This window comes from Parasteatoda tepidariorum, chromosome 4 (genome assembly GCF_982258835.1).
Source record: "Parasteatoda tepidariorum strain Cologne lab strain chromosome 4, Ptep-v5.0, whole genome shotgun sequence".
NCBI lineage: Eukaryota > Metazoa > Arthropoda > Arachnida > Araneae > Theridiidae > Parasteatoda > Parasteatoda tepidariorum.
Window position 1 is genome coordinate 105,562,026 of NC_141758.1, and position 16,528 is coordinate 105,578,553.

At 28.7% G+C, this 16,528-nt stretch overlaps 1 protein-coding gene across 4 annotated transcripts in view; it reads right to left on the reverse strand.

Moving 5' to 3' along the window:
- Positions 1 to 16,528, reverse strand: part of LOC107455025 (uncharacterized) — a 20,508-nt gene continuing 3,980 nt past the window's right edge. For all 4 annotated transcript variants that reach the window (XM_016072419.5, XM_016072420.4, XM_016072418.4 and 1 more), the window contains exons 3-5: positions 13,967 to 14,158; positions 7,445 to 7,698; positions 1 to 660 (exon numbers count right to left, since the gene is read on the reverse strand). In XM_016072419.5, coding sequence (XP_015927905.2) covers positions 109 to 660; positions 7,445 to 7,698; positions 13,967 to 14,158 — 998 coding nt within the window. In that variant the 3' untranslated portion in view covers positions 1 to 108. The remainder of the gene's footprint in view (positions 661 to 7,444; positions 7,699 to 13,966; positions 14,159 to 16,528) is intronic.

Here is a 16,528-nt window from a genome sequence, read left to right on the forward strand (position 1 = left end):
TTAGTCAACAAACATTTATTTCCAACAAGCATTATTAAAAAAGGGGAACAAAATTGTAAAAGTTTATAAAATACACAGTATATTTACATCACATTTTGTAAAATTCACTCAACAAAGCAGTATAAACTTAACCAAAGAGGGAGGCAGAGGAAGCTCCAATGCGCTCCGGTCGATGCTCTCGACGAGATTTCTACGAATGACCAACCGGCAGGAACTGCGGAGATCGCGACACTCTCTAGATTTGTTGAAGACGTAACTCAAAACCGAACAAGTGTTGGGATATAACAAGCTTTCATTTTGCAGCAGCCACTCATATTCACTTGCAAGGCAATCGATGACTTTACCATCGGCTCCACAGTCCAAAAGAAGAGAAGCAATTTTCTGCAAACCTTTTTTGCAAGCATAAAACAGAGGAGTTAAACCGAAATTGTTTGTGACATTGACCAGACTGCCGGCATTAAGTAGTTTGCGGACAAGGGTTTCATTATTCATGGACACTGCAATGTGGAGGGGTGTGTCTCCTAAAGAGTTCCTCACATTGACTCTACTCCCCCTCATTATTAGCAGGGCACAAATATGATGGAACAATTTATTGTTAGATTTTAATTCATGAAATGCTTTAAGGAGTGGTGTCTCATTCAGTTTGTTCAGATGATTGATCTGAAAAGAAAAAAAAAAGAAATGTAAATGTCAAGAGTTTTTGAGGGAATTTATTCATCTTATAAAAATCTTAATCAGGTTGTGTAGCCAAATTATTCAACAAAAAATAAGCACCTTTTAAGCACTCAAGAAAAATTTTAAGCACTTTTGGAAAGTTTTCGACAATTGATAGTTTTATCTTGTTTAAACCGCCATATAAAAAATAAAAAAAAACTTTTGGTATTGTATTTGACAATTGTCAAAAATCATGAAATTTTGAATTATGTAAAACGAATGGCGTTTTCATATGCTACGGGTTGACAATACGCTGAAATAGATTGGGGTTGAATTAATTGTGAAAACGTTGAATAGAACAATATGTCTTTTTGCATAATTCATAGAGAAAATCAACATGGTCAAGGAAAAATCTCATTTTCAAAAAGGGAAAATTAAGCACTTTTTAAAAACACTCAATGACAAAAGCACATTTTAAGGACTTTTAAAAATCAAAAATAAGCACTTTTTAAAAACGCTACACACCCTGTTAATACAATGAACTCTTGCTACTACAATATCCAATACAACAACATGGTTGCCACTCAAATCTGGAAAAAAATTCCCAGTGTTTTTCCTGTACATATTATACACAATATATTAAGAGGAAACAACAATTACTGTACTCTTGTGTGAGCTATATTGAGTTAACTACATTTATTAGTTTTAATAGCTGGAAAAACTGCTGAACATACTTAGAGAATGCTATTATAAATGAAATAGTTTAGTATAGCTGAAATATCAAGGTTAAATATCCCTTAGATTATGCTTTGAGTGGTCACCATTTTTTAAAAGACAAAAATAACAAAATTCCCTGTATTTTCCCAGTTTGTACAGAAAAAATCACAATTCCCTGCATTTTAGGTGATTTTAAATTCCATGTATTTTAAAGGTTCTCCCGGTGGAGTGGCAACCCTGTAATGTTATGCTCCTCTCAATATTATGATATTCTCTGAAGCAAAAAACCCTTGTAAAACGATTTTTTCTCTCCAAATAATGTAAAGAATCTTATTTTATCATCTTTTGCAGTTTCCCCCCCATCTTTTCTGGCAAGAGAAGACTCGCTGCTGACCAACCCAAGAACTTCCATTCTTAGAATTGCCTCCCTTTTCTCTTAAGAAGTTACAGGTGTAACATTCCTATCTGATTTCATTTCCTTCAAGTTAAAAGCTGATCCTAAGTCACAAATGATCACATTAACAACTGAAAGAGAATTTTTTCTGCAGAGGGTGGGTGGAGCACCATTCAAAAACGAAAATCGTTTTCGTTCCTTGGACTCAATGCATACTTTATTGGTTGACTTGACAGTCAAAAAAGTGAATAAACAAACGAAAATATCAGATTATTTTCAATAAAAACGGTTTTCAGGTACATTTAAGATCTTATTTTCTGAAATTATTTCAATTGTTTTTAATATTTAACCATAAATAACACACTGCAAATTTATGTCTTGCATAATATATAAATACATATACAGTGGTGGCCAAAAGTGTGGACACTTTCTGAAAGTTTCATGTTTTTCAACTTTGTGTGCTTGTTGAATATATTAATTTTCACTTAAATACATACAATATCTGTATTACAAAAAAGGTTATGCAACAAATAGTCAGATCTATCTCAGATTTGCATTTTTTTAAAGTGATACTTACACAATCAATACTTAGTAGGATAACCCTTATTTTTAAGACAGCTTCACAGCGTCTTTTCATCGAGTGAAGGAGTGTTTGGAGTTCATCTTTCGTAGTCACATGGTGCCACGAATCAATTATAGCTTCAATAAGGTGTCTTTTATTGGATGGATGTTTTTTTCGTACAAGAATTTTCAAACATCGCCACAAATTTTCAATTGGATTGAGATCAGGGCTGTTTCCAGGCCATGGTAATATATCTATGCCTTTATTTTGAAACCATGCTTTGCATACTTTTGCTGTGTGGCATGGAGCTGAATCCTGCTGAAAAATAAATGGTGCGTTGTTGGAGAAGAAATCCCTTATTGAAGGTATCAATTTTGGTTTCAGGGCTGTTTCGATGCATTTTTTGGCATTCAGGATGCATCAATCACTTGAATTCGTCTCACACCATCTGCAGGCATACATGCCAAAATCCTGACATTTGTTGGATTTTTTGTAGTTGCTTCAATGCAATCAGGATGAAGCGCTTCGCCTACTCTACGTCTCACGTATTTTCTACCACCACTTCCAAAGAGCGATATTTTACTCTCATCACTCCAGATTACTTGCTTCCATTCATTTTCTGACCATTTAATGTGTTCTTTTGCCGACTTAACTCGTTTTTCACGTTGCTTTTGATTTAAATATGGTTTTTTCCTTGGAATTCTAGCTTGTAGTCCAAATCCTGATAACCTTCTTCTTATTGTTTTTGAAGTTACTGCAATACCAGCTGCATTCATTTCACATCTAATGACATTTTTCTATCTTGAAGACATAGCCATTTAATTTTTCTATCGGTGGTAGCACTTGTGCATTTTTTCGGCCTGATTTGGCATCCTGAATTCCAAAAAATACATCAAAACTGTCCTGAAATCAAAATTGATACCTTCCATCAGGGATCTCTTCCCCAACAACGCACCATTTATTTTTCAGCAGGATTCAGCTCCATGCCACACAGCAAAAGTATGCAAAGCATGCTTTCAAAATAAAGGCATAGATATATTACCATGGCCAGGAAACAGTCCTGATCTCAATCTAATTGAAAATTTGTGGCGACGTTTGAACATTCTTGTACGAAATAAACGTCCATCCAATAAAAGACAACTGAGTGAAGCTATAATTGATTCCTTGCACCATGTGATTACGAAAGATGAACTCCAAACACTTGTTTACTCGATGAAAAGACGCTGTGAAGCTGTCTTAAAAAAAAAGGGTTATCCTACTAAGTATTGATTGTGTAAGTATCACTTTAAAAAATTACAAATCTAAGATACATCTTACTATTAATTGCATAACTTTTTCTGTAATACATATATTGTAATACTGTATTTGTTATTAAATTTTACATTAAATTACCTTCAATTTGGTATGTAAACGTTTACTTTTAAGTGAAAATTAATATATTCTACAAGCACACAAAGTTGAAAAACATGAAATTTTCAAAAAGTGTCCACACTTTTGGCCACCACTGTATAACATTAAAATTTGAAAAAAAATCTTATTGTGCTCCCAAAGTATTTAGGCTCTCAATATAACAATACATCTCTGTACAACAATACATTTATTTGATCTCTAAAGTATTGTTGTAGCGAGGGTTTACTGCATTCACAGACCTTCTTAGTGGTAGAGTTCACCTAAGTGCTAGTTTTTCACAAATTACACAACTTGATCAAGAGGTTTTACTTCAAAAGCAACATAATCAAGGTGTCTGCTGCTACATTTTAGATTTTCAAATTCATGACTAATTCCTAGACACTATTATTCCGACTATTTTCACAGACAAAAACATAACAATAAATTTAAAAAAGCATTATAATAACGTTTAATTGAAATGAGAGGTATAACCAAAACTGTTATACTCTGCATCTTCATATTTATAGAATTTAAGTTTTAAGAAACAGAGTAAAGAAAGAGTTGAAGCAGTAAAATAGCTGAAAAAAATACAAAAGCAAATGATTTTTTCTGCAGAATTATATTCTAAAGATATTTTTCTTGTTTATCGGAAAAGAAAGAAATACTCCTGATTTTTCTGCTCTCATTTCGGAATTAAAAAAATTCGCCAATGGCTGGCTTGCTTCAGCTTTAATTTTCAATTGATAAATAAAAAATTCTAAAATCACAGAGGCTTGAAAGATAATTGGCTCAAGAAATAAGGTTAGTAATTTTTTTTAATTTGTTTTTTAAAAAATAAAAAAATAATCAGATTTTTTTAAAATTCAAATACATTGTAAGAATTTTAATTTATGATTAAAAAAACTTTATAAATGTTCATTAAAAATTAAATTAATATTAAAACTATATTATAACAACATTTTTAAAACTTTAACTTACTAACATAATTTTTCATTACAATACATAGCTTTGAATGCCTAGCAACCATTTTGAAATAAATGCATGGTTGAAATTTAAAGACTAGATGAAACAGAGAATTTAAAGAATACTGTTAGGGGTCTGTCAAGGTTTTTCTGAGACGTACCTATTTTATGATAATTTAGACATAATTTGTGAAAATTAAAAATTCTATTAAAAAATCAACACAAAAATATGGATTTATCGTTTCTTACGAGACACAAAAAACTACAGTTTTGTGAAACTACAGTTTTTCCTCAAGTTGAATTTGTGAAAGTACTGCTAAACAGTAGCAAATTTGGCTTGGACAGACCCCTGTTCTTTAACTATTAAAACAAAGTTTCAATTAGTGAACCATAATTTTAATTCAAAATTACAATTTTTCTCTTTTCCCTCAGTTTCTAAAATGACAAAATAAATGTAACAGATTGTGTTTATAAATGTAGTCATTCGTAAATAAATATTTAATCTATGTATTTTTATATTAAAATATTCATTTTTAATCCTATATCAAAATAGATAAGTTAAGCTAAAAAAATTTTTTTTTTAAAAATCAGTGTACTTATTGGAATTTTTTTTTTTCACAAAATTTCTTTATAGAAAATCTGATAATGTCAAAGATACTGTAAACATATTGTGAGAAAAAAATTACCAGTTAATAACCCTACTGCTTCAAATAGATTTTGAAAGGGAAGAATGACACTATATCAGGAAAAAAATATCTGAATTCCTCAGCATTTTTTCTTCTATTTTTGGCATATTAGGGTAATTTCTTTATATTATAACCTCAAGCTTCAGAAATATACATTTTTCACCAATAAAATATAATGTAGATTTTCATTCCATGCTTTTTCAATCAAAAGGTAGAATTTCAATTAACATTACTTGCATTCTTTTTTTTTTTTTTTTTTTGAAAAAAATTCATGTTTATTAATTACTTTCTACAGCTATGTAAGTCTATATTAAGACAGCATTGAATGTTTACTTTAATCTGTCCTTTCAATCTCAAGAACCAAAAGATTTTTAAAAATGTAATTTCAAATGTGTTGGAATTTAACACACACCAAGAAAGAAAGTAATTTCATTAACTAAAATTATTTAATGCAGCAATTTATTTAAAATAAATTTTAAAACTAAGAAAAGAAAATAATAAAAGCATCAATAATTTAAAACACTGTTTTTTAATTAATAAAATCAATATATATATACATAAAAAATCATTTGATTTAAATCAATGATTTTTTTAAGAAAACCATTTGATTTAAATCAACAAACCCTGTCTAGAAATGATGTTTATTCTTTAATCTTTCGAAAGAACACCATAACTTTTAAAGAACATGATAAAAACATTTTATATTTTAATAAAATAAAACTGTGAGTGTGGATTTTGTTACAAATTCAGACATACGGAACTCCATGAAATTAGGGGAGGGGGGAAAATTCTATGACTTTCCGTGAATTTTTCTTTGGAAAAAATAGACATTTAATGACAAATTTTCAGGGGTGGCCCAACTCAAAAATCCTGAAAATTTCTTGAGTAAATTAATATCTTTATAAATTTAATTAATTGAAAGTTTCAAAACATGATATTCTAAATGAATTATATGCTGCAAAATTTAAATGAATAATTATGTGTAAGTTTACTTTTATCTCTTATCACATTTATTATTCTACCAGAAAAAATGTTCACAGATGAAAGAGACACCAAGTATAAATTCTAGTTCGAATATTTTTAAATAAAATATACAAGAATTTTTATATATAAATGTGATAGATGATTTCTTGAAGCTTCTGGGCTCTGTAAATTTTCGGATCGCAGTTAGCAAGAAATCCGGATTTTCCCCGGAGCACAATCACCCCTGAATTTTGTTCAACACCGAAACTCATGACTAGAGCCCGGATTTTGATGACCTAAAAAATCTTAACTAATGCCCTTAAAAAGTGCAAAAAATGCCCTTAAAAATGCCAAAATTGCGCAAAAAATGCCTTAAATAAAGTAAAAATATTGAATTAAAAATTTTTTTTGCTCTTTAAAATTATTATGAGTCATTTAAAAAATATAAAGCAATGCAATACTTGTTCTACGTGCATTAAAGTTTGAAAAATATGTTTTATATCCTAAAATAACAAAAAAAGGAAAATATATTGACACCAAAATATTTTTCTTTTGTAGAGAAACTTTGAGGGATATAACAACTCCCATCTCATAATATTACTAAATATCAGAATTACATTGGATTATTATTTTTTTTTTTGATAATTTGAAATTTAAACGAGCGTCTCTTGTCTGAAAGTAAATTTTCATTCCTGCAGAAGCTTCTTTCAACGTCTACTGATGTTATAGGTGTGTACTTGAAAAAGACGGTCTCACTTACTGACAATTCTTCTTCAATTTGAAAAGATTTTGCTTCACCTGTTCATATCCTATAGATTTTCTTCATTGTTTGGAAGCCAGTGTAATAATGAAAATTGATAAAAAATAATAAAAATTGGAAAAAATTAACCAAAAACTTTAAAAAAAAATGCATTAAAATGCAAAATACGCCCCAAAATTTAAAGAAAAATGCCCTATAAATCTAAAAAAATGCTCTAAAAGACAAAAATGCAAAAAATGCAAATGTCATCAAAATCCGGGCCTTACTCATGACTTTCCATGATTTCTCATGACCTTCCAGGTGTGCAGATACCATTTAAAAGGGATCAGTATAAAATTAAAAATGAACAAAACTTACGTTTGCACCAGCATCCAGAATTTTGTTAATAATCTCAGAGGAACAATTGTAATTTGAGATGAGAGTGAGAAGAGGGGTGTCTTGAAATTGTCCATATGCTTCATTCACATCGCATTCTCCTTTATCCAGGATATAGGAAATAAGGGATTGAGAGCCATGAGCACAAGCATACATAAAGGGTGTCTTTCCTTCTTTGTCCAACATTTTTAAAACACATGAGACAGATGGATTCTTCATCAACAACTGAACCATTCCTGAAAAATTAAAAGCCATTAATTTAGACTGCTCAGGAAATGGTGACCAACATTTGTTACATTGCTTTTCTTTTTCATAATTTTAAACATAACAAGTAAAAAATTAACTTTGAAACATGTATTACACACTTGTTTTCCCTGTGGCAGAATTTTTTTTGGCTTTCTGCGACAAACCTCTCTAGCACTAATATCTTTCTGCAAGATACTTTTAATAATCACTAATATACATCAGGGGTTTGTCTTGGTTCTTCTGAGAGGTGAAAATAGACAAAATTTGTGAAAATTAAAAATTATAATAAAAAATCAACACAAAAATGTGGATTTATCGTTTCTTGTGGGCTACAGAAATAAAATTTTAAGAAAAAGCATTGTGTGAAACTACCGTTTTTTCTAAAGTTGAATTTGTGAAGGTACCGCTAAACAGTAGTAAATTTGGCCTGGATAGACCCCTGTACACGTTATTAATTAAATTTAAAGTAACAGAAATGTTGTATTTACAAAGAAAAGCCTATCTGGATATAATAAAATTGTATGCATTTTTTTTTAAAAATGGATATGTAATATTTCTTAATTCTAATATCATGGGCGATATTCTCACATTTTGTAAGAGGATAACACACTATTTCATTTTTCGCATTTCGTAAATCATCATCACATAAAAATTTTTTTAAAAAATCTTAAAATCCATGAAGAAAAAAAAAAAAGCAATTTTCCTCCTGAAATAAGAATGAAAAAAATCACAAGCATTTCTTCCTTTCTGATGCGTGAAAAAGATATCTATTGAATATAATTGGGGAGGGAAAAAATCTTTCAAACATTTCTACAGAAAATAAATTATCTACTTCAATATTTTTTATTTTTCATTCTTCTCAAATAAGAATCGAAAAATTAAGAAAATTTCTTCCCCCTCCAATGCGCGAAAAAGAGATGTTTTAAATATAATTTTAGAGAAGGGGGGAAAAAAATTTCGAAAAAAAATTTTTTTTTTTCCACTTTCTAAAGGGAAATTATTTCTGCAGGAGCTCGGTAACGTTCTGCGCCAATGTCGTCGCGATTCTGCAGCAGGGCTTGTTTGAATTTTGAAATGCTTAAAAACAAAATAATTTCCTAATTTATTCATGTTGATTTTAATTTGTGGTATACTTGATAGATAAGCATGAAATTATAAATTGGTAATGTGTGAAAAATACAATTTATGGTCAAAAGTGTGATAGTAAAATTTTTACTCGATGGCTACTCAAGTCAGGTTTCAAATTTCTCTGATTTTTCCAGGTAAAAATCCTAAAATTTCCAGGTCAATGTGCTTTTTTCCCTCGTAAAGTTTAGGATGGGTACAAGAAAAGTGTCAACATTATAAAGTATTTTTTTAAATGTTATTTTATCATCTTTGACTCGGGGGGATAGAGTGCTAGCCAGGTCACCTCATGGGAATGAGGTGACCTGGAAAGGTTCTCTATTCTTTAAGAAACCATAAGAGTTTAACAGGGTTATAATGAACCAAATTTTGATGCAAGGGAAGCAGGGCTGGGTTTTTGACGTCAAAAAGTGGTTTTTGACATGACAAGGGTATAATACTGGTTTAAACCGTCAAAAACCCGTCAAAAACTGAAGTTTGCTAAGAAAATATATAAACTTCAAAACTACCAACAGTTGCCATGCATTATATTGAAATTTAATTATCCTATAGGTAATCAGCAGGTTTTAAAATAATTTTTAATTAAAATTAAGGTAAAATAACAGATTTAAAATCTCAGAAATTTATATTCAAATGCATGTGCAGAAAAATTTTGCACAAAAATTGCTTAAATATTTATATTTAAAAATTTTTTTTTTCTTCTTTTTGATACTTAAGAAAATTAAAAGTTTATTACTATGCATTTTTGACATATAAGGAACATATAACTAATATTTATAAGGAACTTACAAGTTATGTTGTATAAATACAAACTTGATATAAGATACAAGTGTATAAAAATTTTTTTTTAATGTTATACCGAATATCTTTATTATCCAGTATGTTAATTTGAATTTAAAAGTAGTTATATTTATGAATAATGATAAATATAATTCATATTGTTTATTATATTTATTTATAATTACTACACTTATCATTTTAAAACAATTTTTATCTCTTAATTTTTTTTCCTCTACTTGTATAGAGAATACAAATAATGCATATCTTGAAAGCAAGAAGTAATTATTCAACAGCTGAATATTTAGGTATTCAACAAAACTATATCGTATTCAGCAAAATGAAATTCACAAGTATTTGGATAAACTAAATTTTCAGCATAGTAAATGAATAGGCTGTAAATCGACACTAACTACTCTGTGTATTTAACAGAAAGCACTTAAATTTGTATTGTCTTATGTTAAAACGATTATTAAGAAGATTTAAAAGAATATTAAAAAGATTTTTCTTTAAAAGAAGATGTCTAATGTACAAAACTGCTAATGTTTATCTTTAAAAATGTCTAATTTTTAGTATAATCTATACTATACACTAAATTTGGTTATAAATAAATTTCTTAATAATATCACTGCAGATTTTCAATAACACATGAAAATGAATGCATAATATTACAAAAGATGTGAGTTTTCAAAAGTACAAGATTTTGGTTACTATTTAAAATATAAGTGTTTCTTCAAAATTTTAAATTTATTTTTTCTAGAACATATTTAGAAACACTATCCTTTAGAAAATATATAAATTTTATGTATTAATTAAATTTCACATATGAATATAGGTTTTTGACATTTTCGGCATTTTTGACAGTGAGGTTTCTGACGTGACGGTTTAAACCATGGTTTAAACTGTCAAAAACTGTCACATGTCAAAAACCTGCCAACCCTGAAGGGAAGTATTGCCAAGTTGATGGTATTTCAACTGTCTGGTAATAAATTTCCATCCAAAAGTGGGTATAACAGTTGGTAAAATAATTTTAATTAAGAAATTTAGTAAATAATTTTAATTAGTAAAATTAAGAAAAATCAAAGAAAAAAATTCCAGCATTTCTTTAAAAAATCCCTGATTTTTCCAGCATAAAAAAATTCCCAGATAATTCCAGGTAGGTGGCCACCCTGTTTCATTATCTTTTTTTTCTCAACAATACAGTATACAGGCCTAACCTTATGATTTTTTTTTCTCTCTTTAATTTCACTCCCCTTTCAAACAGTCAGTAATATTTTTCCCTTTAAATACACTTAATAGAAAAATAGGAAAAACATTTAATTTCTACTCTGGATTTTTACAAACACTTTTGCAGCATCAAACTACTTGAATTATCAAAAAAAAAAAAAAAAAAAAAAAAACGAATAATTAGAGAATTTTTGGTTATATGTAGGTACATATGGATTGCATTTAAGATTAGGTAAAATGAAAAGACTCTTCTCAACAATCCTTTTCTAGTTAATTACTTTAACAGTATTTAACAAACAAACTTTTTTCCACAACCGTAGTAATAGTAACTACCACTTTTTGTTTTAAAACAAAAAGTTTTAAAGTATTCAACTAGCACATTTTAACAGTAACTACCTTAAGTGAGACGGGGAATGTCATAAAACTGTTTGAACAGTTTTTTTTTCCATAAATTTTCCCCTTAACATTATAGTTACCATTAAGGGTGAACATAATTTAAAACTACAAGGCATCTTGTAAAAAGTTAAAAGAAAATCCAAAGTAGATGCTAAATATGAAAAGTTTAACTGCTAAATGTATAGCTGCCAACATTGGAAAAATAAAATAGCGGAAATTTTACGAGCGACATTTTTTAGGCTATGAGTAAAGCTTTGATACATCAAGCATAATCATGTAAGTCAAAAGAGAAATTCAAAATCGGAAATTATATACGCACTTACATTACAGTGAAGTTAAATATATGTATATAAATCTTAATCTAAAGATATTTCTTAAACAATTATTTATAATTACTTAAACTATTAACACTCAACATACTGCAGTACTGGCAATAGCACCATCTGTTGAGGAATAAGAAAAGTATTTTTGACATCAGCGGATATTTTATATCCAAAAAATTTAATTAAAAAAAAATTTTTCCTCAACGAATACCGTCATGTGGGGCTACTTTGTGCAAATTCGAATTTGGCACTTTTTAAGTGCTGCTATTCAGTATTATGTTTTTTTCACATTAAAAATGTGTGGAATTTGAAGATAGAAGTCTCCTCTATTACTACAAACATTTTTTAGAATTTTAAAACAATCTCAGAGTGTGTTTTGCTCATCCGATGCCAACAAGTTCGAGAACGTCGAAAAGTGTGCGTGGAAACTTTAGCTGTGAAATGCAAAGACGTTGATAAAACAATTGTCGTAAGTGCAAAATATTTTATTTATATATTAATAAACAATTATATCACGTTAGTGTTAAAAAAATTTGAAAATTAATCACAAATAAGCGGAAAATGAAAAAAATTCACTGTGGGGCTACTTTGTGCAAAGTTTCATTCGTCTTTTTTTTTCGACAGAAAAATTGTCAGACGTTATAAAAATAAAAAAAAATACCTGGAACGAGAAAATACCGTGATTACACTTTAGAAAAGCTGCAACAATGTTTGTAAGCAGTTGCTGGTGGTATGTCGATTGCAGAAGCTTCTCGGAAGTACAAAATCCACAGAAATACTATATCTAATAAAATTCACAAGAAACGTGCTGGTAAACTATTATTTCTCTTCTACAAAGATTTTTCTAATGAATTAATCAAGCGATTTAACACATAAAAATATATTTTATAGGACATCAGGTGATTTTGACAGCAACTGAAGAGCAAGTTCTGTCATGTTCAAATTTATCAATGTTATAAATGTTAATGAACATGCAATAATTATTATTTTTGAAACTTCATCCATTTCAATGTTCCAAAATGTAAATGGTTTCCTTTAGTTTAAACTAAAATGTTTTGAAATAAACATTCTTTTTAAGAAAAAATTCTTCATAAAAAATGGTTTTTTAAAGCTGAAAATCACTTTCAAACTAATATCTTTACATATCTTGATGTTTTTGTTATTAAAAATGTCAACAATTAACTTTTTTAACAATTTTATATCAATATTTTACTAAAAAAATGATTATTAAACTGAATTCCTATCGCTGCAGAAAGTAGCCCCACTTGAGAGCTACTTTGTGCAAGGTAAGTTTTGACTTATTATTTGTAAATATTACATATAAATAATGCCAATATTGATCAAATTCACTCGCCTGAGTCCAGTTATGAATAATATAATACTGATAAATTTTACTAAAGTTTGAATTAACATAGTTTTTTTACATGTCAACGTTCAAAAACTGCAAAATCCTGCACAAAGTAGCTCCACATGACGGTACGGAGAAATTTGAGAATATACGGGTAAACAGGAGATAGTCGTAAAATACAGGAGTCTTCTTTGAAAAACAGAAGATTTGGTAGGAATGTACATGTTAAATTCCTTATCAATTAGCCATTAGTGTTAAAACAAATTATAAAATTAAATCTAAAAAGTCAATACCTATCTGAAAAAAATCTCGATACAGATAATTTGTTTGTTATCTCTTTAAAATACGTCTTTTTTCCTTTTTTTTTTATTATTCAACTAATGAAAATCCTTAAGGAAAAAAAAAAAAATTTATCTATTCTTTTATGAAAGCATTTAAATTTGTACTATGATAATTAAAGCTTTAATTTTAAACTACATACACTATCTTGACTGAAAGAGACCTAATAATTAAACTTAATAAGAAAACAATTAGGAAAAATTTATTTACTTAAATTAAATTATAAAAATTAATCAATGCTTTTAAATTTCCATGCATATTTTAAGCCCAAAGAAGGTAGTGTTTAAGTAAATTTTCAAATACTACAATACTTCAAATTCAACAAAAAATAAGCATCTTCTACGTATTTTTTAAGCACTCAAAAAATAATTTTAAGCACAACATACATTAACAAAATGTACTTTTTAAAAACACAATATAAAAAAGCACCTTTAAGGGCTTTTGAAAAACGAAAATTGAAATTAAGCACCTTTAAGCACTTTTTAAAAACGCTATGCACATTGTACTAAAAGATTAGATCTCAAATAATTTATCTAATTATTTAAAAAAATAAAAATTTATATTTTGCACCCTTTTCATGATTGGTCTAAAGCACAAGAGGCAAAGATGAGAAAACTTAACCTAAGAGTAACTACTAATTTAACTAGAAACTAATAAACTAGAACTAAGTAATAACTTGCACAAAGTTTAATAATTTTACTAAAAGTAAAAAACCATAGTTACTTAAGGAATTCATTTGTGCAGCAAGGTGCAAAGCTGTCCTTCCTTCATTGTCTTGGCTAGTCAGATCTGCTCTGTTATCAAGCAACAATTTCACAAAATCAAAATTTAACAGTTGCACAGCTAAGAGAAGAGGTGTAAGTCCTTGAACATTTTTTAAACTGAGGCTACAGCCACGGCTGATTAAAAATTTTCCTGCAGCAAGACAAAATATTTAGAGAAAGACACTATGTAAGTAAAGGCACAACTAAAATGGAATTTATTTTTGAAATAATTTTTTTCAATAATGCTAGTCAACAAACAAAATTTGGATTTTAAAAAGGGATCAAATTTTTTTTGCCATGCTTTAATTCTGAAGTATTTCAGCTTACACAATGAAGGTTTTTACATTATTTAAAATAAGTATGCAAAAAAAAAAAAAATTAAAAACTACTTAAAACTCTACTTAAAAAAGAATTCTTTAATTTCCATACAAATTTTAGCTAACTGTAGATACAGGGTTGCCACAGAAAAAATTAACAGAATAGTTGCTTTTAGTAGCATAAAGCGTGAAAATAGTTGCCTAAATAAGAACAAAAATTCATCAAAAATATGAAGAAAATTTTATACTTAATTGTCATACATATACCATGATCAATTTAGTCTAGTTTGTGGCAAATATGATAATTTTTATATAAACGTTAGGGTTCTAGCACTAAATTCTTATATCAAAAAAATTTGTATATTTGCAGAAAATTAAATACTTTTAATTACTAGAAATCATTAAAAAAATACTTTTTCATTAAAAAAAAACTTACTTTTTCTAAAAACTTTTCCCTTTTATCAATAATTAATTTAGCAAACATATATATATATATATATATATTAGGCCTGGGCAATATACCGTAATACCGTCATTTCTTTGATACCGCGGTAATGATATTCGGAAGCATATTCTTCGGCAATACCGAGTTATTGAACTTCGGTATGCCTGCACCTCTCGGTACTCACCGCTAGCCAATATCTTCGGCCGACCGGTGGCGAGGAAGTGGCGGTATGGTATGGTATCTAGGAGGTATTGGTATGGCACGTGATTGATTTAGGGGTGAAGAACTCAAAGGCTTGCGCGTAATATTTACGGTACCTCCTCTCGGCAGCTAGAAATTTCTCCTACAATATATTGTGGTATCATTTGACTTTAAAGCGCATGCGTCATATCCGTGGTATTGGCGATATCGGATTTCAAACACCCGCACATTATATCAACCCTCCATGGTATACTTAGTTACTGATTTTGGTTTCATTTTGAGAATAGCGTGCTTCTGATTTTAAAAATATCCGAGATTGTCGGATCTCCTTGTGATGTTTATAAATGTGTTGATATTTATAATTGTTGATGTTTATAATTGGGTTGATGTTTATAACTGTTTTGATGTTTATAATTGTGTTGATGTTTATATTAGTAATTGATGTTTATATTAATAAAATTTTTCTGTTTTAAAATAATGATGCTTTATAATTAGTTGATTCCATGGGATAATTATGCTGCGAGCTAATATAGGATAAGTACTCCATTTTTTTTAAATGATGCTCTTTAAACACATAAATTTTTAATTGCAAAATAGTCTTAGCATTTATAATATACATAACAATTTAATTACCGCGGTATATCATAATATCGTGATATGAAGCTCACAATATACCACAATATCGAAATTCTGACATTGCCCAGCCCTAATATATATATATATATTGTGGAAAGTGATTACTCGAATTCGAAATTCATGCATCATAATATTGTATTATAAATTGCTTTTCTTTTAAAATCATACGGAATTTCGTAGCAATAACTATTGAAAAGGCGATCGAAAAACGAAATAGACTTATAATGGAGTCTGTGCAAATTCAATGTATTAAAAAGTGAGGACTAAAATTTGCAACTCAAAATTTATTTTTTAAGAAAAAAAAATTCTGTGTGTTGAGAGAACACTTCCAGGAGTACAGAAAAGTCTCCTTTTCCTAAAAAATAGTTTGTTTTTTTCTTAAAAATCCTTTTCAGGCAAAAAAAAGTTGCCTTAGTCGCCTCATGCCGAAAATAGTTGCATTTTAGTCCCCTGTGGCAACCCTGTAGATATGTTTAAAAACAATTTACTTCAAAAAATTCAATTTAAAAAAAATTAGCAGTTCACAGTTTAAAAAAAAAAAATTTAGAAAAAATAGGTCTGCAATTTTTTATTTTATTCGCATGGCTATTTTATAGTTATGTAGTTGCTATACACCAAAATTCTTTTCATTCCTTAGCACATTCGTTAAGAGAACAAAATTCAATTTGAGTATTTCCACAAAGTAGATGTAAAGTAGGTGATTGTGAGCCCAACTCAAAAATCCTGAAAATTTCTTGAGTAAAATCATTATTCAATAGCACATTTCAAAAAATTAATACCTTGGAAAAATTGAAATCATTGCTACTTTCAAAACATGAAATTCAAAATAAATTATATGCAGCATAATTTAAATGAATAATTTTGTCTAAGTTCACTTTTATCAGTAATTACAATTATTATTATTAACACATAACTACAATAA